Here is a 25494-nt window from a genome sequence, read left to right on the forward strand (position 1 = left end):
AGTGAGAATTAGAGGTTCGCTGGGGCTTCATTAGAGACTCCCTGAAATAAGCCAAACCAAAATGAAATGATCTCTACCAAAAAAGCTCAGCAGCCTATCATCCTAGGTAATTCGTTAGGGGTACATATTTGATTTTTCAATTGCTTCTACATTGGAAGTTAAGAAAAATAAAAGAATACTAACAGGATAAAAAGTAAAATGGGAACCTATTAATAAAGCACTGCTGAATGTTTAGGGTTTTTTTGTTTGTTTGTTTGTTTTTTCCCACATGTCTGGTTGGTGCAGATAGAAATGTAACCACCTGGTCTGGCTAGTATACATTGTGGGTATGTGGCTTATCTCTTTATACTGCCTGACTACTATGCTTCTACATACAGGCCTTTATGTAGATCATCTTCAGGAATTCTCTTGAAGCCTATTGACCATATTTTTGAAAATTATGTAATCGGGTATGCTTTCCTTCCCAATACACTTTACTAGTCACATAGTTCCAAACCAGGCAATGTCCTACCGCTGAGAAGGGGAGGCAGAGGCAAAATTCCAGCCCTGCCAAGGAGCTGTTTGCAAACTGACTTTTTGGGAAAATGAAAATCAGTTTTCTCCAATGGACTATCATCGGGTGCAACAACCACACTCCAGGGCAAGCCATGTGAACAGGAGTACTTGGCCAGAACAAATGAATCTCACATTTCTTCTGTGGGCTTTTTGTTTCTGCTTTACTTTTTAATTTTGAAAGAGAACAAGGGAGTTGGGTGGGTAAGGAGGTGATGAGGACCTGGCAGGACTTTGAGGACCAGGAAGAACATAATCAAAATATATTGTATAGAACTATTTTTAAACAAAAGCTAATCTTAAAAAGACTTAATAATTGAAATAATTGCAGTATTGTGTAGCTTTTTAATATAGAGGCACAATCTGTATATTTCCATAAAAAATTTTACCTTTTTTCATTAGAATATCTCTTGGATTTTTGAATACATTTTTCATTAAGCACACTTTTTTAAGCATTTACAAAGAAAATCAATGAGAAAAGAGAAGAATAAATTGCATTTAAATAAATAATAATATTTTAAATTTAGAATTAACAATTTTGTGCCTGTTCCTAGAGAAGCTAAGTAAGAAGGTGAACCCAAAGACAAACACATAGGCATCCTCATGAATATTAACCTTCATCAGGCGATGAAAGAAGACAGAGACAGAGGAGCACCGGACAGAAATCTCAAGGTCCAAATCAGGAGCAGAAGGAGACGGAGCACGAGCAAGGAACTCAGGACCGCGAGGGGTGCACCCACACACTGAGACAATGGGGATGTTCTATCGGGAACTCACCAAGGCCAGCTGGCCTGGGTCTGAAAAAGCATGGGATAAATCCGGACTAGCTGGACATAGAGGACAATGAGGAATACTGAGAACTCAAGAACAATCGCAGTGGGTTTTTGATCCTACTGCACGTACTGGCTTTGGGGGAGCCTAGGCAGTTTGGATGCTCACCTTAGGAGACCTGGATAGAGGTGGGCGGTCCTTGGGCTTCCCACAGGTCAGGGAACCCTGATTGCTCTTCGAGCAGATGAGGGAGGGTGACTTGATCGGGGGAGGGGGAGGGAAATGGGAGGCGGTTGCGGGGAGGAGGCAGAAATCCTTAATAAATAAATAAATTAAAAAAAAGAAAAAAAACAATTTTTGTGCCATCACAATCTCTGTGAAGTCATATGTGTATCAGTCCAGTTGTGTCTGGAAGATGCAGTTTCCTTAGAGTCAATCACATCTGGCTCTTAGAACCTTTCTGCTTTCTCGTCCTCATAGATCCCAGAGTCTTGAGGGAATCAATTTGGTAACACATTTTGTTGAAATCTCTCCCTCTGGTCATTGTCCAGTTTTGGGTCTCTGTGCTAATTCCCATCAACTGAAAGAAGAAGCTTCTCTGATGAGTGTTGAATGAGGCACTCATCTTTGGGTATAATGGCATAGAACCTCCTTGATTTGGAAAGAAAGGACTCTTAATTAAAAGCAGACTGAGTGAAATTATGTTAGATTGAAATGTTTTCATTTGAGGAGAGAAGTCGATGTGAGGAAAGTATGATAAAAATATCTTATAATAGACAATGTCTGGTGAAACTCTTTTTGAATATGATTTGTACACTTCAAATATCAAGTTGAAATTTATTCCTTCTTTCAAGGTTATTGCAAGGAAGTATGCTTGTTGGTTCCTGGCTGCTTAGCCCCAAAATAATCACAAAGAAACCATGTTATTTAAATTACTGCTTGGCCCATTTGTTATAACTTCTTTTTTGCTAACTCTCACATCTTAATTTAACCCATCTCCATTAATCTGTGCATAGCCATGAGGATGTGGCCTACCAGCAAAGTTTCACTACATATGTCTCTGGTGGCGGGTCCATGGCTTCTCTTTGACTTCTCCTCCTTTCTCTCAGCATTCCGTTTAGTATTCCCCTCCTTGCTCTGTTCCCCTATAGTTCTGCTATAGGCCCCAAAACAGTTCCTTTATTAATTAATGGTAATCACAGCATACAGAGGGAAAACCCACATCACAAGGTATCAGTAGGATAAGAATAACCCAGGTATAGTGTTGGGAGGCAGACCTTTGAGCAGCTGATTAGAATTAGATAAAAATCATCCAGGTGGAACCACATGATTGAATACTGGAAGCTTGATGAGTGAAAGAAACTAGTGACTCAACAGATACATTCTCCGTGGGTCATTTTAAGTAACCATATTGCTGAGAGGTCATGAGTACATTTTCCCTGCCATTGTGTAAGGGACATTAATACGGCAGACATCCTGGACTTCTTGTTTTTATAATCTTTCTGCTGGCTTGTCTTTTATTTTCCTGAGCCTTAGTTATAGGTGTTACATTCCAGGTGTATTGGTTGGGGCAGGGCACCCCATAGTCACATCTTCTGTGTTTTGACCAGGTTTGGGGCTCTGTAACAGTGTCCAACTGTTCCAAAAAAATCTTCTTTGATGAGAAATGAGAGCTAAACTCACTTGTGGGTACAAGGAAAAGGATTCTACAAACAGTTAAATTGTTTTGGTTGAGGAAACTGGCAATAGTAGATTCTCCTCTGAAGTCTATGATCTTTTTGGTCATAGATAGTTGGCTTTGTTTACAGAACCAGACAAATACCCTCCTGTTAAACAAGCCTTAAGTCAAGCGAGGCAGCTGTGCCAATGATGCCCCATTCTAGATGCCTTGCGGTTCAGGCATTGCTGCAGTTTGTAGGCTTACAGCTAGGTAGGACTTTGTTTATTTCTCTTGTCAAATAATCTCTTGTTTTCTAGCTTTAATAAGTTATAAATGTCCTTGCTGTCTTCTTTTTATTATTATTTTTCAGATTAATATACAACGTAAAAGATTTAAGTGTGGAATCCAATGCATAATTGTTTTTATTGGTCTTTTACTGATTCCCCCCCACACACACACAATGCCCCTCCTGTGGTCCCTCATCATCCCCCCTACTTTTTTCAGGTCACATGCATTGTGGTATGCTCTTTCACCCCAAGTGAGATACTTTTCCTCTCCTGTATCCCCTTTCTAGTTTCATTAGCCCCATACCTCACACATATAAGATACGAGATTAAAAGCTAACATACATGCATGACAAAAAACATGTGGTATTCCCAATTCTTAGGGTTGGGAATTATTTGCTTATGATAGTAATTTCTTCTTGCTCCATCAATTTTTCCACAAATGCCGTTATTTCATTTTTCTATACCACTGAATGAAACTCCACTGTGCATGTACACCACCCATTTTCATCATCCATTCATGAGTTGATAGATGTCTAGGCTGACTTTACCTTGCTACAGTAAACAAAACACAAATAAACATGTAGACGTAGCTATGGTAAGACTTTAAATTCTCAGTGTATTTATAATGGTACAGCTGTACCACAGGATTCTACTTTTTGATTTTTTTTAAGAAACATTTATAATGATTTTCATAGTGTTCTCACAAATTTGCAATCTCTCCAGCAGTGACTAAGTGTTCTTATCTACCCACAGTCTCCTGCCCATTTGTTTTCTTGATGGTAGCCATGCTAAGGTGGCATGGAATCTTACATCATTTTCAACTGTCATGTTTCTGAGATGCTTAGATTTCTACTAGTCATATGAAAGATCTTTATAGGGAAATAAATCATGTGACTAAAAGCTTGGAACGTATAATCCCACCCTGTAACAAGCAGGGAGAGAAGATGGTTGGATGTCTGAATTAACCAATGATGACCAGTGAGTTCATAAAACTCACCTTCATTCTGAAGAAACAAGACTTAGAGAACTTTTGTGTGGATGAAGAATGTGGTGGGAGGTGTACCTGGAGTGGGGATAGGAATATCTGCCTTTCAAACAAACTTTTTGCTGTACATTTCTTGAATCTGGTTTTTCATGTCTCTTTTTCTTTTACAATTTCCTCTACAATAAGTAAATAGATAAATAATGTATTGCTCTGAGTTTTGTGAGCATCTTTTATGAGCATCTCTATCAAGTTTAACCCAGAGTGAGAGTCATAGGGATCCATAGTTGGTTTAGAAGCATAGGTCACAACCTAGTACTTATGAATGACATAGGAATTGAGGCTGTCATGTGACATCAAACACTTAATGTGGGTTCTGAAGTTTGGACCAGGTAGTGTCAAGGCTTCAAAAGTAACGGAGAACTGATTGTTAATAATAGGAAGAAACACCAAGCCATTTTGGATACTTTGTGTCATATGTGCATATAAGAATATGGCAATTTAGTTTCTTTTCCCTTAAGCCCCCCCCCCACAATTGTTCCTGATGCAATTATTTTACATAGTCAAATCTGTTTTCATTTAAACATTGTTTTTGTTTTTAATCTTAAAAGATATTTGTCATTGAATATGTCAGGTGACTTTTCTTTAATGCCTATAGCTTTTCATATTTTGCTTAAGATTTCTTTGTGTTCCCAATATCTAATATAGTCAAATGGTCAGTAAGTATTTGACAGCATAACAGACAATGATGAGAAGAGTGGACTATGAATCCTCATTAGATGCCGCTCATATGTTATTCATTTGTTTGCTTTGTTTCACAGGTATCTTCAGAGAAGAACAGAAATGCACATTCCGGGCAATGATCCAGGGCTTCTTCTGCAAGCAGACTGACCATGTGATCCTTATTCTCCATAATGTAGATGTGCCTTGGACAGTTCCGAAGTCATACCCACTTGTATCTGTTACTAATGGCTTTGTTGACACATTTAGCAGGGTGAAAGACAGTACCCTATGCTCTAGCACTTCCTCTGTGTCTACTTTCTATTCCATCTTACCGACCAGGCAAATCACCAAAGTATGCTTTGTGGAGCAAATACCTCCATTATTGCGCTTTTTTCTACTTGGCAATAGACGTGCCTCCAAGCTAGTTCTGGCTGTGTTCTACAATGAGATTGAGAGCCCTCGTGTTTTCTTAGAAAAAAGATTTATTCCACCTACTCCAGTAGAGTCAGCGTCTTCATTGTTGGATGAGTCTGCTGGTGCCAACTACTTCGACATCATGAATAACCTCTTATATGTTGTCCTGCAAGGAGAGGCGCCTATTGAAATACACTCAACTGTTTCCATTCATTTGGCTTTCACTGTGACATTTTCAGTCCCAGAGAAAGGCTGGGAAAGAGTGATGCTTGAAAGGCTAACACACTTCTTACAGATTGACCCAAACCAAATCAAATTCAAGCTTGAGATGCCTGGCAACAAAGAGACCTTAGAAGCCATTGCAAACAGTAGAGGAAAACGAAAGCGTAATTGCCCAACTGTAACTTGTGGTGGTTCTTCTACCAGATCTGGTCAACGCAGACCTCTCATGGCAGAAGTGATGCCATATAAGATCACACCAACAACCTCCGTGGAAACTCTCTCAAAGGTGATTGTCATTGAAATAGGTGATCTGCCAAATGTAAGGAGCACTGAATTTATTCCATCCTTACCAAGCAACAGGCTGCAGAATTTGGCTCACCAAGTTATCACTGCTCAACAGACTGGAGTCCTGGAAAATGTTCTCGGAATGACTGTGGGGGCCCTACTGGTGACTCAGTCAGAGGGAGTCACAGGCTATAGGTAAGCACTATCAGAACATCTTGATGAAGGGTGATTTCTTGGGCCTGTATTCTTTACAATCAACTGCAAACAATTCACTAGAATTCAAATTTTAAAAAGCCAAAGCTACACACCTAATTAGAGACAAATTCAATCAATTCATTTATTGACATTTAAAAAAAACACATTTTAGGTGAAATAGAGTTTTATCACCTCCTCTGTCTCTTTTATTCTTCTAGCCCTTCCCACCTAGTCTCCCTCTAACCCCTCCCATTCTGCTCTGGCAAAAATATAACATGCTCAGTACATTTTTGTTGCTGGTTTGCATATGATTTCAAGAACTTATCACATATATTGGCTAACCAGAAGAAGGTTCATTTCTGAGAGAGGGTACTTAAAATTTTATGTAGAGTAACTATCCATATGGAAGCTCATTAGTTAATAGTTTGTATTACAGTTTCCACTATAACAATGAGAGCACATGTATTCTTTCTGTTGATAGACAAAAACAACACCATAATTATTCTTGGTTTTTTTGTAATATAGAACAGTATTTTTGCCAAGCACAAAATTTTAACCAATTACTGATACTATTATTTTTAGATTGTGTTATTTTATGGGTACAAGTGCTTTCCTGTATGTATGTATGTATACCACATGTATGTCAGGTACTTGTCGAAGTAAGAAGAGGGAATTAGATCCTCTGGAACTAGGGTTTCATGTGGTTGTGAGTCACCAGGGAGGTACAAGAACCCAAACCCGGGTCCTCTTCAAGAGCAATACGTGCTTTTAACCACTTATCTTATCTGTCTGCCACGCTGCCTAGTGTTACTCCTACATTCTGTATGGTCATATGGGTATCAACGGCGCCAGTGTGTTTTGGTTTTGCTTCATTTTTTTCTCTTAATGTAGTTTCATTTAGGCTTCACTGAGTTCTTATAAACTTATATGTATACCTAGAGATCAAAGCTTAACCTGTTGCTTTATTTTGTTCACTGTTCCAAAATATTGAATGTTGCAATGTGTACTCATCTTTTAGTATACGAGAAGGCAATGAGTAGAACTAGTGAAGGTCCATCAGGGGACCCCTGCAGAGTGAACGGGGAGCAAATAGAGAATGTAGCACATGTTTGTGGGGCAAATCATCCTATCCTGTAGACACGAGATGGCTTCAGCACAAAGGTCACTTCTACCACTCACCATCAGACATAACATGTCATCTTCACTCCTGACTCAGAGTTTTCTGATCTAATAAAAAACCATGAAGCATGAATAATACGGTTTGGACTTTCCACTGAAATTGGTTATGTTTCCCCATCTTTGTTTACCTGGTATCTTAAGAGAGATTTTCCAAATGTATGGCAAAAACTATAAATCATGGGAAAATAAAGAAAACCGTACCTGATGGAAATGTCTGCTGAGTGAGAATCAGCATGCATAGAACTGACAAATCCTACCAATATTCCCTTTGTCACTGAACATTGCACAGTATGTTAAAAAGCCTTGGAGCCATCCAGACACAGGCCCCAAGGCCAGCTTGGTGTCTTTCAGCTCTTACCAATATCAATTAAGATCTTTACTGAACTCCGAGAGTCATTGACACACTAATAAATTGACCTTGAGACACCAGAGATGAGTCTGTGCATGAGCTCCTTTCAGTGGAGAACCACGAACGAAGTCCTTTGGAAGTTCCCTTCTGGTATATACAGGGGTTGCGGGAATTTCAACAAATGAAGCTATCTTGGAAACATATATTACCAGACGATCACTACTTATTTTCAAGAAACTAGCACTTTAGACTGTGAGGTGAAATGAAGTTGCTGTCTACTTTTTGGGTATGCAGTCAATTTCTCCCTTAACTCCTGTCAGGAAATTTGGATTTTAACTTCCTCTGCCTGCTTAGGACAGTTGCACGAACTTGCTGTTCATTTCTCAAACTATTGTTGACATATGCAGTCATTTTGCTGTCCATTTGCCTCTTTTCTTTATTCCTTTCTTTTTTTCCACACTGCCTTACCCAGTTTTATGCTTTAGGTAGTTTCAGTGGAGATTTTGGTGGGATGAGAGGAACACATATTCCACATTCCCTCTTTAAGGTAGAAGTTCGCTGCTGGGATCTTGTTTCCATGTGTTGTATTCAGAAGTCCCAACAGAACATGTACTGCTGCCTGCCGTCCTTTCTCTGGAAGCTTGATCTTCACTCCTGAAGGCCTGGCATTTCTTTCTCTTTTCTCTCCAGTCTCTTTACTCACTCATTCTCATACTAGACTATGAATGCACAGACTCATAGGTACCTGTGCATATTGATATCAGACTGAGATGTCTTCCTAGATTGCCCACTACTTCATGTTTTGAGCCAGGGCATATATAATCTGGTACATACACACATACAAACACACACACACATACATACATACATACATACAGTATCAGTAAATAATAAAATTGGTTCTGGTTATCTCCCTTACAGAAGTTTAGGTGTCAAAATACCAAAGCTGACTTAAGGAACTATGGGGATGGCTCAGTGAGTAAATGACTTACCCTGTAAGCATGGAGACCAGAGTTCAGATCCATAGCACCAATGGTCAGACACTACAGTTCAGTTGGTTGAGTGTTTGCTTACTGTGCTTTAATCTTTGAGTTTGATGCCCGTTGCCACCTCACTCTGCATACGAACACACAGTTACAGTAAAATCACTTGTGTGGAGTAGGGTGAAGATCAGAAGTTCATGGTGATGCTTGTGTACTTAATGAATATGAGATCATCCTGGACTACAAAGAAAGGAAAGAAATACAAAATTTCAGTTAAAGTTGAATACATAGCCTTATTAAATAGGACATAGCAGGACATTCACAATTCATTCCCAACTCACAGTCTCACTGTTATTGATGATTCACCATGGTCATCAGTGGGATTACCATGCATTTCAGAGACCTATGTCTGCACTAATGGCTTTAAGGTCTACTCTTTTTATACTAAATGGTTTGAGAGCAATGCATCCTTGATTGCTGTTTTGGAGCTTGTATGCTATTCTGTGCTTTTCCTTGGGAATAAGTTGTTATCTCTCTCTGTTAATGCTATAACATCCCTGCATCTTTCAGGTTTCTGTCCTCATGCACAATAGATTCCTGTTCCAAAAATTAGTCCAAACTATTTTAAAGGTGCATTAAAATGTGCAGAAACATATAGTGAGTGTATAGATAAATAAGATACCTAATGAAAATTCATATTTCAGCAATTTTTATTCCCAAATATTATCTGAACAGCTATCATGGCCAACATATTACACCAGTGTAAACAATATATATATATATATATATATATATATGAATATTAAAATATTTTATTATATCACTATTGAAAACCTAGAGAATTTGAAGTAGATAATTAAACCAATTTGGTGAAAACTTACTCTGGTGATAATTAACACAAACCCACGTGCACAACTAGGTATGCCTATATCTTTTTGAGGAACAAAGTAAGCTGAAGATGGATCAGAAGTAAATACATGAAACCTCTTTGTGAAGCCCATAAAGACAGGTTGTATAGACTTACTATGGAGGAAAACAAATTTACAGTAAGGGTCTGGGGACAATCTGACACTAGGAGAGTCTCTATCCCCACAGATAGAGCAAAGTACATACATTTCCCGGCCTTCTGGGTAGATAACAGGCAAAGCATCCCTTCCCTTGAAGGAACAGCCCTGTGTGATTAATACTCCAGGTTCCCCTAGTGCCTACCTGTGAACACAAAGATCTCCATGCCCACAATTTTCACCACTTTGTATTAATCTCTTCTGCTAAGAAGGTGTTGAGAGGTTTTTGTTTCCTTCTAGCCAAACTTTTACAGCTACTATTAGTGAAGTTGAAATTTATGTCCTGGCAATGCTGATGCACGCATGGGCTTTCCATGTATGGCGGTTCTGTTGAATTTGTCTGTATTGGGTTTCATGGTCTAAGTTGATGAGGACAACTGACCAGGTTGTTTCCCCTTTACCACTAAAATACCTCCATGTAAACAGAAAAATTTGAACATTTGTATAGAATCTTCTTATTTTCATTCTTCTGCATAACTTGGAAAGCTAATGAAAACAGGGGGATTTCTTTTTGTTTTGTTTAGTGGAAACCCAGTTAACGACCTTGGATGGGTGAAGTACCCAAAACCCCCTGCGCCACCCTCAGCCACCACAGGCGGTCCTGTTAAAAAAACCGTGTGCTCCACTAGGATTTGCTCATTTCTATTTTCTATGTTTGCCATTGTCTCATCTTCCAGGATGTAAACATGCCATGTGTGCCAGATTTAGAAGCACGTGTTGGGTAGAACGGTGGTGGTGGTGGTGGTCTCTGGGCTAGGAAGTTTCTGCATTGTCACGCTCTTCCTCCTTCAGCCAGCACTTAAGCATCACAAGGAAAAATATGTTTCACATACTTGACTGGGTATTGCCAGCTCCTAAATAGCAGTTGAAACTGGAGGAGATGGAGGGAACGTTCCTCCCCCATTTTTTAAAGTTTGGCTGTAGGTCCTTCTGCCTGCAGGCTACAGTCACATTAGCGGTTGGAAATTGGATAACGACAGCACAATGACAAATCCAGGTTGCTTGCAATAAGTTGTTAATCCCTTTGCTTTAATATTGGAGCAGCGTGTAATGATGTTTGGACATCACTCCAGTTTACTGACGACCCCACTGGGGCCAGCAATAGAACCTTACAACTGTCTAACAAGGTGTCAGGTGACTCCCGTCGTCACAGCAACGGACACTGGAATCTAATCTTCCCTTCATCCCTTCTAGCACCCAATAACGCCTAGATTATATAAGCGGCCCATCATTGCTTGGTAACTTGAATCAATTAACGTTAATTCGCACAATGCTATGATATATTGTGATCACGTTCATTTCAGGGAAGGGGGAGAAATTGCTATAAGTCACCTAAAATGAGGTTGTCTGTGGTACTGAGGTATTAATTGGGTGTCCATATTAAATGCAAAAGGAGCCCCGTCATGAAAGGAAAGTGGATGAGTGACTCTCTTGGCTGCTATTGACCTATCAGAAGAAGACAGTGCCCTTTTCCTTTGCTTTTATCTATTACAGTTTTCCCTATTGCGTGTCAAGTTGATGTATTATAAAAAATTCATTTGGTGACCTTTCACCCCCTTAGCAGATTAAACAATTTCACTTCAATGGCATCATTAACAGGACCCTGCATTTAATGATGATTTCTCTAAAAGGCCACGGAGATTCGATTTTAAGCTAACAGATTTATTGCACTATTATAACATATCGTAAAAAACTGTACCACCTACGGTCAGGTTTTAGGATAGAAACTGCTTAAGAGTTTATGTGGAGCTTAAAGTGGTATTACCTTGGGATATGCTGCAGCGGCGAGTCTCTGACCTCCAGTGAGATGCTGTTTACATTTAATAAGAGGTGTTTGCTCACAATAAACTTTAAAGTGTGTCAGGGACAGGCCTTTCTGAAGCCTTCAGACCAACCTCGGGTCTCCAGATACCAATTTACTTGTGTCAGAATCTTTAATGGGTTTCTCAGTTTCCTTAACCCAGTATGTTTGTCTGTACCCATTTCTTATCAGGAAGCATTTAAGGATGAGGTTATTAGAGATCTAGCAACAATGTTAAATGTTTCCAAGAGCTGTACCCAGCAAAAGTATATAGTTAAAAAAATACCCAACACTAATATACACTGTTTCTTTAAAAAAACAAAACCAAAAAAAAAAAAAAAACCAAAGGAAGGAACCTTAGCTATTCAGACTAATCAAACGAATACACTAGGGTCAGACACAGATCTTCTAGAGAGAGGTTTCAGTAGCCAAGACCTTAGCTAAGTGGAAAAACCAAGTTCCTAGGACCACATGCTTCTGTACCTTTCTGTGGTTCAGAGGGCACAGGAAATTGCTTCCTATAGAAACTTAAGATGGTTTTACCCATTGTAATCATTCCTCTGTTATTCAAGATTTCAGGACTAATGTCCTCCTCGAACTGCCATCCATGGCCTCTGAGAAGTAAACAATACTTTATCCTTTCTTACCCTCACGAGGGAAGAGTAAAAGACAAAAAATTGCATAAATCGCTCACAAATATTTAATTGGGGCTATGGCTTAAAATACAATAAAAACTTTATTAGGCCAGAGCTAACTGTTCTACATGCCGCTCATCAGATGACACTGTATGTTGGAGCAGAATGTATAGTATTTGATCTATAGATCTCCATTTGCTTGGGAAATAGATGATGCATGTCTACAATGAGGAATCCATAAGTTAAAAGAAATAATAAGTTTTCCATGTTCTCATAAGCTCCACCTGTCAGCACACCAGACACTGAAACAAAGTTGCTTCCAGGTATCATAAGTTATGTGGTTATTTTATGCTACGTCTCATCGGTGATTAGCATGTTTGGGCAAGGTGAGATGCAGTATACTTCACTGGTGGTATAGATAAGCGGCAAAAATAGTTATGATTTACAAGTCTTGTGCTACGTCATTCTTTTTTAGCCCCTCACTCCTCAAACCCTACTAAAAGCATCTAACTGACAACGTCTTTTTAAAGACATAATGAGTTTGTACAGGAAAAGCTGATAGTATATGGTACACTGTCACTTAGCACATACTATCATCATTATTGGACTATATGACTCTAAAATCTAGAATTAATGTGTAGGTATGGGACCTAGTTAGTGAAAGTACCCTTGGAGAGTATAAATGAAAAATGTCAGTGTTCTGATGTTGGGGCCATCTCTTCCCAGGTTTGTTTGTGGCATCTTGTTTTTTCTTTCTTTCTTTCTTTCTTTCTTTCTTTCTTTCTTTCTTTCTTCCTTCCTTCCTTCCTTCCTTCCTTTCTTTCTTTCCTTTTATTTATTTATTTATTTATTTTTTTGATTTTCGAGACAGGGTTTCTCTGTAGCTTTTTGGTTCCTGTCCTGGAACTAGCTCTTGTAGACCAGGCTGGCCTCGAACTCACAGAGATCCGCCTGCCTCTGCCTCCCGAGTGCTGGGATTAAAGGCATCCGCCACCACCACCCGGCTTTGTTCGTGGCATCTTGGTATTTTGGATTCAGCCATGGTGGGAAAGTATTTGGGTCACAGACATTGCAGCACAGTACAAATCAGGGGATATTCCAGGAAAGCTGGTTCAGCCACTTATGACCAAACATACATGCCCTTGCCTTATAAAGATTTCAGGGTCATCATATTTTTTACTGAGTTTTTTTGGGAGCCTAACTTAATATATATTGATGAAAATTGTAAGTTAATAAATTTTACTTTCCCATTGCTTTACCCACATTTTAAAGCATGGATAATCCATAAAATATCAGATACATAATTTATGTATAAAAATGGAATTATTCACTACGTGGCATATTTATGTGTTTGTAAAAATACAGGCAACTGCAAATATTCTCACCAGTCAAACTCGTCTATGGAAAATAGCTACTGAAGCTATCTTTGTAATCCTATGAGTGTATTGATTGATTCCTTTCATCCTTGTATTTTCTAGAAATGCAAGTCACTTAAGAACTGGGAACCGCATATATACCCGGCCCTCTATACTTTCCATTCTGGTGCAGCCTTCAGATGGGGAAGTGGGAGTAGATTTGCCGGTTCAGCCACAGCTCATCTTCCTGGATGAGAAGGTAACATCTCAGATCTGACCGTCTTTCCACAGCACATACTTTATATTCAAACATCCCTCATCTTCATTTACAGAGCGACTGCCGTGAGAAATTGGCAAAGTGTAGAAATTCTCACTACTTTGGTCATTCTTTTTATTTTAATTGAAAATAGATTCTTGTCTTATACCATGCATACTGTCTCCAGCTTCCCCTCCCTCCACTTCCCCATCTTCCTACTATCTGCCCTCTCCCCCAAACCCACTCCCACTCTGTTCCCTCTAAAGAAAAGACCTCCAAGAGACAACAGCCAAATAGGACAAAACAGGATACAATAAAACATGGAAAAGTCCCATATTGAGACTGGACAAGGCAACCCAATGTGGGGAGGGGCCTCCAGAGCACGCAAAGGATTAAAGATTTGTGGGACTGTTAGGGGTCCCACAAAATCACCAAGTTAACAATCTTAACATAAACGCAGAAGACATGGTGCAGACCAGTGCAGGCCCCTTGCTTGCTGTTTCAGTCTCTGTGAGGCCATGTGAGCTCTGCCTTGTTGATTTGTCGGTCTTTGTTCTTCTAGTGTTTTCCATGCTATCTGATTCCTACAGTCTTTCCTCCCATCATCTATGGAGTTCCCGAATCTTCAAGGGGAGGGACCTGATAAGACCTCCAACATAGACTCTCTCTATATATATATAATATTTGGCTGTGCATCTCTCCACCCTCTCCCATCTGCTGCCAGAGGAAGCCTCTCTGATGACGACTGCATAAGGCACCATTCTTCTCTGGCAAAAAGACTAGAACATAGGGATGAAGGTGCTGTGCAGATGCAAGCTTGATGTTGGTCATCTTTTGCACATCACACAGTGTTTTCTCACATTTACTATGAAGGTTCAAGATTTATCAGAAGCAAACACATACCTGTGATGCTTTTCCTCCCCAATGCTCATTCTTGAAGTCAGTCATTCCTGTGTTTCCTGAACTCTCACTTTTAGACTCCATAGCCTTGGTTCTATTCTATTTTATTTTATTTCATTCTGAGTGTATGGAAGGTTGAGCCCAGAGATGTGCCTAAGCAAGGCAATTGCTCTGCCACGAGGGATCTCCCTAGCCTGCCATCTTCTCCTACATTTTCTTCTTACCAGCCTCCTTAGGATACCTGTGATGTCCTTGTCCTCTTCCCTGCACTGCTTTAAATTTACACAGCATAGTCTCCATGGTCTATTTTCAATAAGTTAATTTTGATGTGAACATGAGAAGGAGCATATTTAGCATTTTATTCCTTCCCCAAAGTATATGTGTGCTTTGTGACATTTATGTTTGAACACTCCCCTTTTTTTAAAAAGAACTTCAGAAAATGATATTCTAAGTCCACCTTTTTTTCCTCCTTCTTGTTTTATTGCCAGAACCAAAGAGTGGAGTCTTTGGGTCTCCCTTCAGAGCCTTGGATTATTTCAGCTTCCCTGGAAGGGGCTTCAGATTCAATGCTAAAAGGTAGGTTCCAGCAACTTTCAAGTCTTTGTTACGACTTTGAGGAATGAAGATTCATATTGTCTTCATTGTTTGCTTATAACAAAAGCCCTGAAACTAGCTATTCTATAGAGTAAAGGAGGTTATTTGGTTCATCACTACAGAATCTTAAGGGCCTGGTGATCATTTTGTTTACAGAGTGCCACAGGGTTTTGCGTGCAAGGAAGATGAAATGTATATACACATATATATTTATGTATGTTTGTCTTTTGATGAACTCATCAATTTTAAATCTCATTTCCTTCCTCAACTTCTATTGAATATGTGTTTCATATAATTTTCTATGTTAAAACTATTACAATTAGGAAAACTTGACAGAATATGCACAGCGATCCCATAGTTACCACCCCCAAGTAATGTTAAGGGATGTTAAGTTTCAGCACATGAACACTCAGGGAACATTCTCTAACACTATCCAAATTACAGCCCCATTCGAAATTCATAGCAAACATAGCATACTCAAAGAGTTCTCTGAGCTCTTTTCCATCTCTGTCAACAGTGCCAAATGTGTCTGAAAAGGAAGACTAACCTAGCAATAAATATTTACAGCCTCACTTTTTGGCTGTGTCTAAGTTCGAGGTTCACTACAGTACTCGGTGCTCCTCTGACACATACTTTTTGATAAAGGGTAACAGATTTGCCCAGGGATTCATTTGCCTGGTACCCATGGCTCCCATTAGGGAAACTGAAATACATACTCTCAATGGCAGGAAGAATAAAGACATCTGACCCAGGGCAAATCTTCATAGTGAAGTTTTGTCTCTGTTGTTTTCATGCCCACTCTTACTGTCTTGTTCCATCCTGTCAGCAATGCTAGCTCCATCTAATGTCCTTGGGGCTTAATTATATTTTAATTTTAATGTATATCTATATTATATATGTATATAGATATTTTATTTAATATGAAGAGTTTTGTTGTTGGAAAAAGAGAACTGAGATTATGTATTCTTCAGGAACTCCCCAAATTTTGCATTTGTTCATGAACCAAGGAGAGTAAACATATATGACATGATTTTCTGTAGCAATGAATTGTAGTCAATTTTAAGTTACTATGGTGTATTTACACTTTAAAACGTCTTTATTCTTATTTTTTAAGCTTCTTCTTTGAAAATTCCTTATATGTATACAGTGTGCTATGATCACTTCTACCTACTATATTCTCCATTCCAACTTCCATTCGGAGGATCCCAATAAACATCCCCATGTCCTCTTTATTTTCTATCCCACTGCATCTAGATCATTCTACCTTTATGTGTGTGAGTATGTGGTCTTCCATAGGACATTACAAGTGACCACACCTCCAAAGAAAAATCACAGGGCCTCCTCTAGTAGTGATCAACTACCAACAACTCCTCAGCCAAAGGAAGGTACTTGTGAGCCCCTTACCCATCCAAGCTGCTTGGTCTTGTGCAGGCATCTGTGAATTCATGAATGTGGTTCTAGGTCATATCAGGAAGAGAGCATTTCCAATATTCCTCTCCATCTTCCAGTTATGACCTTCTTTTGCTACCTCTTTCATAACGTTCCCTTAGCCTTGGTGAGGATTTAATGCAGATGTCTCACTGGGGGATGAGTACTTATGGTCACTAATTCTCACTACTCTGCTTACTTAAGAATCTTCATTTAGTCCTGCTCATTGAAAAAAGAAAGCTTCTCTGAACAAAGATAAGAACAGCTCAATCTATGAGTATAATTAGAAATATTTATAAGGCTGTTTGATAACACAAACTTTTAGCAAAGAGCAATAGTAAGTTTCCCCATAGTGCCTATGACCTTCATGACCATAGGCTTTTGATCAGGTTTAGACCAGGCATAAATTCCCACATGTGTAACAGATCTAAAATCCATTTATAAAGTGGTTGGTTATCCTTTTTATAGTCATGCCACTATTGCAGCGGTAACTGCATCTTGTTTGGAAGGTAAATAGTGTAGCATGAGTGTCTAGGATTGCATACCATTGATAACAGTTTCTGTGCAGCAGAGGTTTCCAAAAGAGCACAGGCAGTTGTTAATGCTCTTCATTACTCAACATAAGCAAATATTAAGATCTTACAGCTACACTACATAGTTTGATTGGGTGAAATAGAGAAATAAATCTTAAAACAATCAGGAAATTCTTCCCTGATGGCTAATTCTCAATGATCCCATAAAGTGCTATGTTGTACATTGTCATAACTGCTCATATACACATGCATTTGGTGAAAATCTACTCATAGACAGGTTAGATGTACAGTTTCCTCTCACCCTTTTCTCTTTGATAGAGTTGACATGCATATTGACATCACAGATTTTGCTCTGGGTCATTTTTTATCTAAATAATACAGTCTGAAACTAAGATTTAAAATATCAGGAAAAAGTTCAAAGATGCCTTGTGCCATTTTTCTAGAACAAACCACGTATTGGAGGAATCAAGTTAATAAGCAATTCAGGGCTAGGAAATGCAAAATTAAAACATTCAAGCCTGTATTAAGGCAGAGTTGTGCTAATTCCTGTTTGGATGCTGCTGTATTGTCCATTGCTCAATGCCATGTTATTGTTGGTATTTCAGTATAGGTAGTACTTAAGGTATACAGCAAAATCAGTTTCTAATCAGAAATAAAGATATCCAGGCTTTTTTTCATATTTAGTATCATCTACAAAAGATAACCACACATAGTACATGATTGGTGGAACTTATCTGCCTCTACATCCTCTAGAAATTACTCATATCTAGTTTTCACTTATATTTCATTCTGTATTCATTTGTTGTTCTCTTACTAATGCTTCATTCCCTTTTCATACTCAATGAAAAATGTCATCAATGCAGAACAGTGGGTTCATATACAAAGGCAATACTCCACTTATACTTTGTATCTTGTGTTTACTCACTATCTTGGTCATACTCGACAAGTTTTCCAGTACTATCCATTCTTTAGACTCTACGCTTTGTGCTTTTCTAAAAATTCTTCTGAATCACCCTTCTTTTATGTACTTTCATTTATCCTAAGGATGACTTCACTAACTATCTTAAAATAATATTGTGGTTATGAAATGTAAATGAAGCAGGAATAAGTTTGTTGTTTTGTTTTACTAAATAATAAGACATGTCAATCCAACTAGTCTACTTGGATTGATATTACTACTATGGCCTGTTTCAGGATATCCAATAGAAAGTTGATAGAAATATTCATTTTTTTATGTGTGATGAAACAAGATGAAAATTATATACTTTTGTGTTTTTATAATGCTCACAGACCTTTATTTCCTATTATTGAAATATTTCTCCTTAACTTCATAAAGAATGGAAGTTAAACAATTTTGAATGGATTTACTAACTTACTCAGAGGAAAAAACAGCAACCCATCGAAATATTCTCTCTGTGTAATCCTAAGTCTTTTATTCTGCATTTCATGGTCTTTGATTTCTGTTCTTGTCCCTACTCAATGAAAAATATGTCATCAATGCAGAACAGTGGTTTCATATACAAAGGCAATCAATTTAATGGGTCTCCCTGGATCCTCTGAAACTCAAATGAATCACAATTGCAGAAAAATAATCTACACATTTAAAGATATTTTCCCAGTATTATTGACATATCAGTTGGCTAGCATATATTACAAGTAGTGAGTTGGTGATGAAAGATGCTTGGGTATGAAAGGATTTTAGAAACCATATACTCTGCAGAAACAAACCTAGGTGTGATTTCTCGGAAGCTATATAACCCAATTTCAGTGCTCTTTTCAGCCTGCCTCCGTACTTCATCCCGAGGTCCCTCAGTCAGTACCTTGTTAATACCAGCTTGATCAGGGGGCCTGTCAACACACTTGTATATTTTATAATAGCCATTTCAAAGCTATGATGGACCCTGGAGTAATGTACTGTACTTGGCAGCAAGTGTTTCCACTTTGGGGCACATATGCTTCAAATCTGAAAATATCATATATATATATATATATATATATATATATATATATATATATATATGAATCTTCGTGGAGATCTGTAAGGCAAGCTGGTATTTAACGCAAAAGCAAACCCATTTGGAGCTAAAGCACTTTCCATTAGGCAGTTTGGCGGCTGTTCTACGAGGCAAACCCACAGTGCTCGACGGACACATTTCGATTAAATGCTGATTTGCATTCTTCCAAAGATGGGAACAATAAGGACGTTTGTCAAAGGAAAAACTGCAGCAAACGATTTCATGTTGAACATCTGTACTCGGCAGCTCATTGTTTGCAAGAGTTTATTGACCATAATTTTGATGCATATAGGTTTTAAAGAGTATGAAGTACATTTATCTTAGGCGCCTATCATTTATTTGAGTCTTGGCTTATTTATTTTCATTTTTCTAGGCATTTTATTTATTTTGGGACTCTGTAGCGATGAAAGAAAATATGGTTTGTGTAAAGAAACTTTTAGTTAGCTCTGCAAAACTGATGAGGAAAGACATTGTTTTCATAAAAAGGACTGAGCAATTGAATTGAAAAATGGTAACACTAACATAAAGATATACTAAATCTTTATGATTCTTTTCAGCCTTAGACATCACAAACAAATTCAGAAACTTTAAGATCACTCTTTTAACTCTTTGTCCACCATGGTGGCATTCTCAGTGAGACGTGTAACAGCTATTCACTTGAAAAGTAATTTAGGTGTAGTAGACGTAAGGCAGTTTATGGTATAGGGATGTGAGCTGGAGTTACGTTGCCCACTTTAACTTCATGTATGAATACTTTATTAGAAACCATAAGCTTTGCATCTCTTCTTTTAAACCTTTTCTTTTAATTCAGAGAAAGCAAGTCCCATGCAATACATCTTGCTAAAGCAGTGTACTCTTCCATTCATGATTTGATAACAAGCTGTTGTCATCTTGATGTACTAGCTTAACCCTACAATTGCATTAATGCAGATTCCCTAAATAGAGAGATAGAACCCATGAACTAGTGGTTCTCAACTTTCCTAATGCTGCAACCTTTTAATACAGTTCTTCATGTTCTGGTGACCTCCAAACACAAAATTATTTCTTTGCTACTTCTTAACCATTATTTTGCTACTGTTATGAATCATAATATAAATAGCTGATATGCAGGATATCTGATATGTGACCTTTGTGTGGGTCACAACTCGCATGTTGAGAACCACTGCCATAAACAAATAACAGAATTTATTTCTTGATGATTCTACAGTTTGAATTCATCATGTTTCATATGCTAGACAGGCAGTCTACCACTAACGTATAAACCCAACCACATGATAGAAATGTATCAAGAAAGTAGTCAAATGCATAGTTGTAGTTAGGAATATAAACTTATAATAAGGTATATTTGGGGCTACGATTTTACCATAAATTATGTAATTAACTTAAGAATGCTTATTATAACATATTGCATAGTGTTTTTATATAGACTGTACACAGCTATTTTTAAAGAACAGTGTTTTGAATATTATGGTTTCAATAAATTTTGTTTTGAATTATTTGGTTCCAGTGTTTGTCTAAGAAGAAATGGATAGATAGTATGATCTTTTCAAATACTTTTGAAATATTTTTTCTTTATTATTCAATTCCCTGACTCAAGAAAAGACTTAAAGATATTGTCCTCGTTTTGGTAACTGTCACCTCAGTTTTTTATTTGTTTATAGGGTGCACCCAGGCAGAAACACAGGATGGCTATGTGAGCTTCTCCAGATTGGCCGTCTTGATCTCTGGGTCCAACTGGCGCTTTGTTTTCACTGTTTCCTCCCCTCCAGGTAATTTCAGGCCTGTGTTCTATTAAATCTGTGTTTTCTGAAAAAGCAGCCCTTCTCCTTTGTGACTGGAATGGCCCCTTTCGTGAATAAGAAGCAATCACAGTTTAGAGAAGACGTTGACTTGGCCAAACCATCAAGTATAAGTAATACCTCCTTCAAAAATTAGGGTTCAAGGGGTACTAATGAAAAATACCCTCAATGTATATTTTCCTGTAGGGGCTGACATTTATGTCACATCTCCTTCTTTTTCCCCTTTTCTCCCTTTTTCTCTTTTTCTTTCTTCTTTGTGACTTGCACTCATTAGAAATTCATGAGACAGTTGGGCTGTTGAATATCGTGGACCCAAATTTGGGTCCTGTTTCCCTCATCCTTTCTACATGGAAAATGGAAACAAGACCTGTTGACATTCCAGAAACTGAAAGCACTCATAGAAGGCATAGGTAAACTGTAAAATGATCCAGTAACCCTTTAGAAGGCATTTGAAAATGTCTCTCTTCAAATATATCTAATGTGTCTCGGATGGAAATATATAATGAACACTTGACTATAAGTAGTTTAATTCATTAGGGAAGAAACCAAGACAATAGCAATGGCAGTCTAGAAAATCTTTGATTTAAAATATCATGTAGAGATATCCAGAGAAGCAATTGTTAGTGGAGATAGAGAAAGAAAGACATAATCGTTGAGATAATGTTCACAGATATTTTTTTTATATTTTTATCAGACAAAAATCATTTGTAATGTACCGATCTTCTCCAAAATAACAAACCAAAAAACCATGAAATGATAAACATTAGCATGTACTTGATAAACCCAGATACTGCTATTATTAAATAATTGTCAAAGCTAGGTCTGTGAGACAAAGCTCTGCATAAAGAGATTTTTATAAGATTTAAATTAAAATAGAAGCTTAAAAAGACAAAAAAAGGAAGAAAAGCAAATAATTGGATACTCTGCTTCTTTAATCACTACTGACATCATGTTGATCGTATGGGACCATGAGTCTTTGAAACAGGTGTCAGTCTTAGGATCATTTTAGTTTAGAAGTAGCGTCCCTGGGGAGCTGAGAAATTAAAGAAATCTAGTGTGTCTGTATGGGATCCTCTTGAGTCCTTCCTATGCACTAATGAATCCAAATTTTATGTCTTCCTGAGATACTATTTATTAAATGGTGATCGGTAGAGGCTAGCGGTGTTGATGTTCCACCTGGCCCTTCAACATCTGTCACCACGGTATGGGTCATGACAATTCTTGTTACTATTTTTAGCCATAAAGTTCTTTGGTGAATCACAAGGGCCAGGATCTTTTTCCTTACCATACCTCACTTAATCTAAAGAAATTTTGCTTGTAATTAGCATTTTATATGAAGATTTTCCTTAAGTCCACATGATTCACTTAGCAAGTCTCCCTTCAAAAGTTTTATCTTCAGAGAGTCCAGTTAGGACAACTCAGTCTGTGATACCCACTCCTGACACCCTGCTGCTCATGGTTCTGTCGTCTACCCTCCTTACTTTGGTTTTCTTCATGGCCCTGTCCATTGTACTTTGCATACATTGCTCTTGTTTGTCTATAGTATGTGGGCTAGGTTCCCTACTAGAAATTGAGTTTCTGAGAAACAGTATTCTGTTTAGGTAAATATATTTGAGTGATATATCCCCAGGTTATGGAACTATCTAGTACAAAGAAGTATTTGCTGATGGAAAAGTGAGTATATTGGGATTACTTTTAATATTATAAATGTTAAAAATATCTGAAGGCTGTGGATCTCTGTATCTTCTTCTATTAGTTACAGAATAAAGGCACTCTGATGATAATTAGGGTAGTCACAAACCTGATTATGAGAGAAGGGCACCCTCTCCACTATTGCTAGGGTCTTAGCTGGGGTCTACTTTGTAGATTCCTTTATCTATAGCTAGAGAGCCTACATGAGAACTGACCTAGGCCCTCTGCATGTGTGTGACAGTTGTGTAGCTTGGTCTGTATGTGGGACTCCTAACATTAGGATCAGGAATTGTCCTTTGTGCTTGAGCTGGCTTTTGGGAACATATTTCTCATGCTGGGTTGCCTCACCCAGCCTTGATACAGAGAGCTTGTTTCTTACTCAACTTGATATGCCATGCTTTATTGATGCCCATTAGAGGCCTGCCCCTTTCTGAATGGAGACAGAGGAGGAGTGGATGAGGGAAATGGGAAGGAAGGGAAGGGGAAAATAGGGAAGGGAACTGTGGTCAGAATGTAAAATAAATGAAAAAAATAATTAATAAAAAATACATGAAAGCCAGGTGTTTCCACCATGGACTTCTGTTCTCTCTCAGATTCCAGTTGGAATTTCAATGAAATGGACTTCTCAGCCATTGTTGCTGTGGTGATGATGGTGTTTTACATATCTAACAGATTAATCTGTATCCCTGTGACTCACATCACTTATCCGCCTAGAATCTTCCCTTTATTACAATCCATTACAGTCAGAATGCTAGTTAGAGTGTCTTGACTGACATTTAATGCCTGTGAAAAGTTCCCTGGCTTTCAGTATTTTTACCTAAACTGCTGTCTTCTCCTGCTTTTGTTTATGTATGTGCTACTCCTTTGAAGTTTCTTCTGGACCATTTTTTTCCCCTTCGGAATGCTTTCTGTGATCATATTCATTTATGTTATTTTTCTGGAGTGTATTGCATTCTGACATTTTATAAATATTTGTTATATGCATATATTGAGTCATTTACTAGCTCCTACATATCTTAAATATGAGCAGGACAATTAGTGTCACTATCATTAATAAAAATGGATAAGAGAATTAAGAATTTTGGCTGACTTCCTTGAGCAGCTAGTAAAATCCATTCCTCCATTTCTGGGGTAATTGGCCTTATGCAGATGCTCACACCAAGAACGTATTTGAGAATGAACAAGATGAGCTCAGCTCAGACCTAAGCTATGGGCTTGTACAAGAGAGCCACTGTACCTGATGTTATTACAGCAGCTCTCGGAGCCCTGAGGTGAGTCATCCCAGAGTCAAGACATCCAACATCTAACTGTGGCTTCCAAACAAATTGTCAGGCACACACATGAAAACTACAGGGGAAAAATGTATGCTGTGTCTTTGAGTAGAGAAAATAACAATTTGGGTTTTTTTTAATAAGTTAGAGGTTTGTTTTGAATTACCTATATGAGAAAAAGGCCAGCTATAACTCACAATCACAAGCAAATTATCATCCTGATTTTTCTTTTTTAATATTTAGAGTAGTTGAATATGATAAAACATAAATATAAAGCATGCTATGTGGTAAATTCTGATTAATGTCCTCTCGTGTAATTATCTTAATAATAAAGGCATGCAACTTCTGAGACTATAGACAAGTTTGTTTTAAATGTTATTTTTCAAATTTACTTGTGGTTAAATGAGTTGTTTCTGGATTTTTATGACTTGAAATACTTGTATAGATTACTGTAAGCAGCAAAACAATCATGATACAGATAATTTTCATTATTCCTCCAGGAAGTTCTGCCCTGCTAGTGCAGACAGCTCAGCCTCCTGCTCACCAATGTGTTCTGTATCCAAAGTATGGTCCTTTCTAGAATGTTGTATAAATGGAATCATACAGAGTCTGCCCTGTAGACATCATGCTTCTTCAGTACATTGCATTTGATATTAAATTTAGTTTTGGAGGTTATTTACCATCTTCTGCAAAACCATCACTTCATCACTTTCTTTTTTGGGTTGAGTGAGAAGAGAGTTGATTCCATGGATCAACCATTTTGTTTATTTCTTCTCCTTTTGAAAGGACATTTGACTGAGTTTGGTCAGTTATGAATAAAACTATTACAAACATTGCATCTAAAATTTTTGAATGTTCCTAAACAAATTCTCTTGTGTCTTTTTTTATACACAATAATGAGATGAGAAGCACATTTTTTTAATCTACTGAAAAAAATGTGGTTTTAAGTAATTCTCTCTCTCTCTCTCTCTCTCTCTCTCTCTCTCTCTCTCTCTCTCTTTCTCTAAGTAGTACCTCGCCTTGCCCTATCACCTACAGCCACAGAAGTAGTACCTACAGCTGATCACCAGTACCTGATTGCAATGTTCTTAACTTTGGGACTGTTAGCACCATATGTACAGATCATGTGATCTGGTGTGAAGAACACTGTAAGCAAATCCAACAAACTTCAAATTTTAAATTCATTTATTTGTTTGGCTCTATGTAAAACCATCCCATCTGGGATAGATAAATGGCTCAGCCAATAAGACCACTTGCTGCTCATGAAGAACACCCGAGTTTGTTCCCATCACCCACGTCAGACAACTTACAAATGCCAGCAATTCCAGTTCCAGGAGATCTAGTGTCCTATTCTTGGCTTCTGTTAGCACTTACACACAAGTGCACAAACACACACAGACACATACACATAAAAAAGAAAAAAAATCTTCTAAAGTACTCTCTACACTCTTTGTGTGCTTTGAGATGGAGAGTTGTGAGCTGTAGGAAGATTCCAGATTGCAATTATTTAATTTTTATTTATTTGTGATGTGACTACTATCAAAGTGAG

At 38.0% G+C, this 25494-nt stretch overlaps 1 protein-coding gene across 1 annotated transcript in view; it reads left to right on the top strand.

Moving 5' to 3' along the window:
• Pkhd1 (PKHD1 ciliary IPT domain containing fibrocystin/polyductin) overlaps window positions 1-25494 on the top strand; it is a 419145-nt gene that overhangs the window by 377915 nt on the left and 15736 nt on the right. The window contains exons 60-63 of the mRNA XM_075978902.1: window positions 5074-6091; window positions 13581-13716; window positions 15102-15189; window positions 20845-20952. Coding sequence (XP_075835017.1) covers window positions 5074-6091; window positions 13581-13716; window positions 15102-15189; window positions 20845-20952 — 1350 coding nt within the window. The remainder of the gene's footprint in view (window positions 1-5073; window positions 6092-13580; window positions 13717-15101; window positions 15190-20844; window positions 20953-25494) is intronic.

Source organism: Microtus pennsylvanicus, chromosome 7 (assembly GCF_037038515.1).
Source record: "Microtus pennsylvanicus isolate mMicPen1 chromosome 7, mMicPen1.hap1, whole genome shotgun sequence".
NCBI lineage: Eukaryota > Metazoa > Chordata > Mammalia > Rodentia > Cricetidae > Microtus > Microtus pennsylvanicus.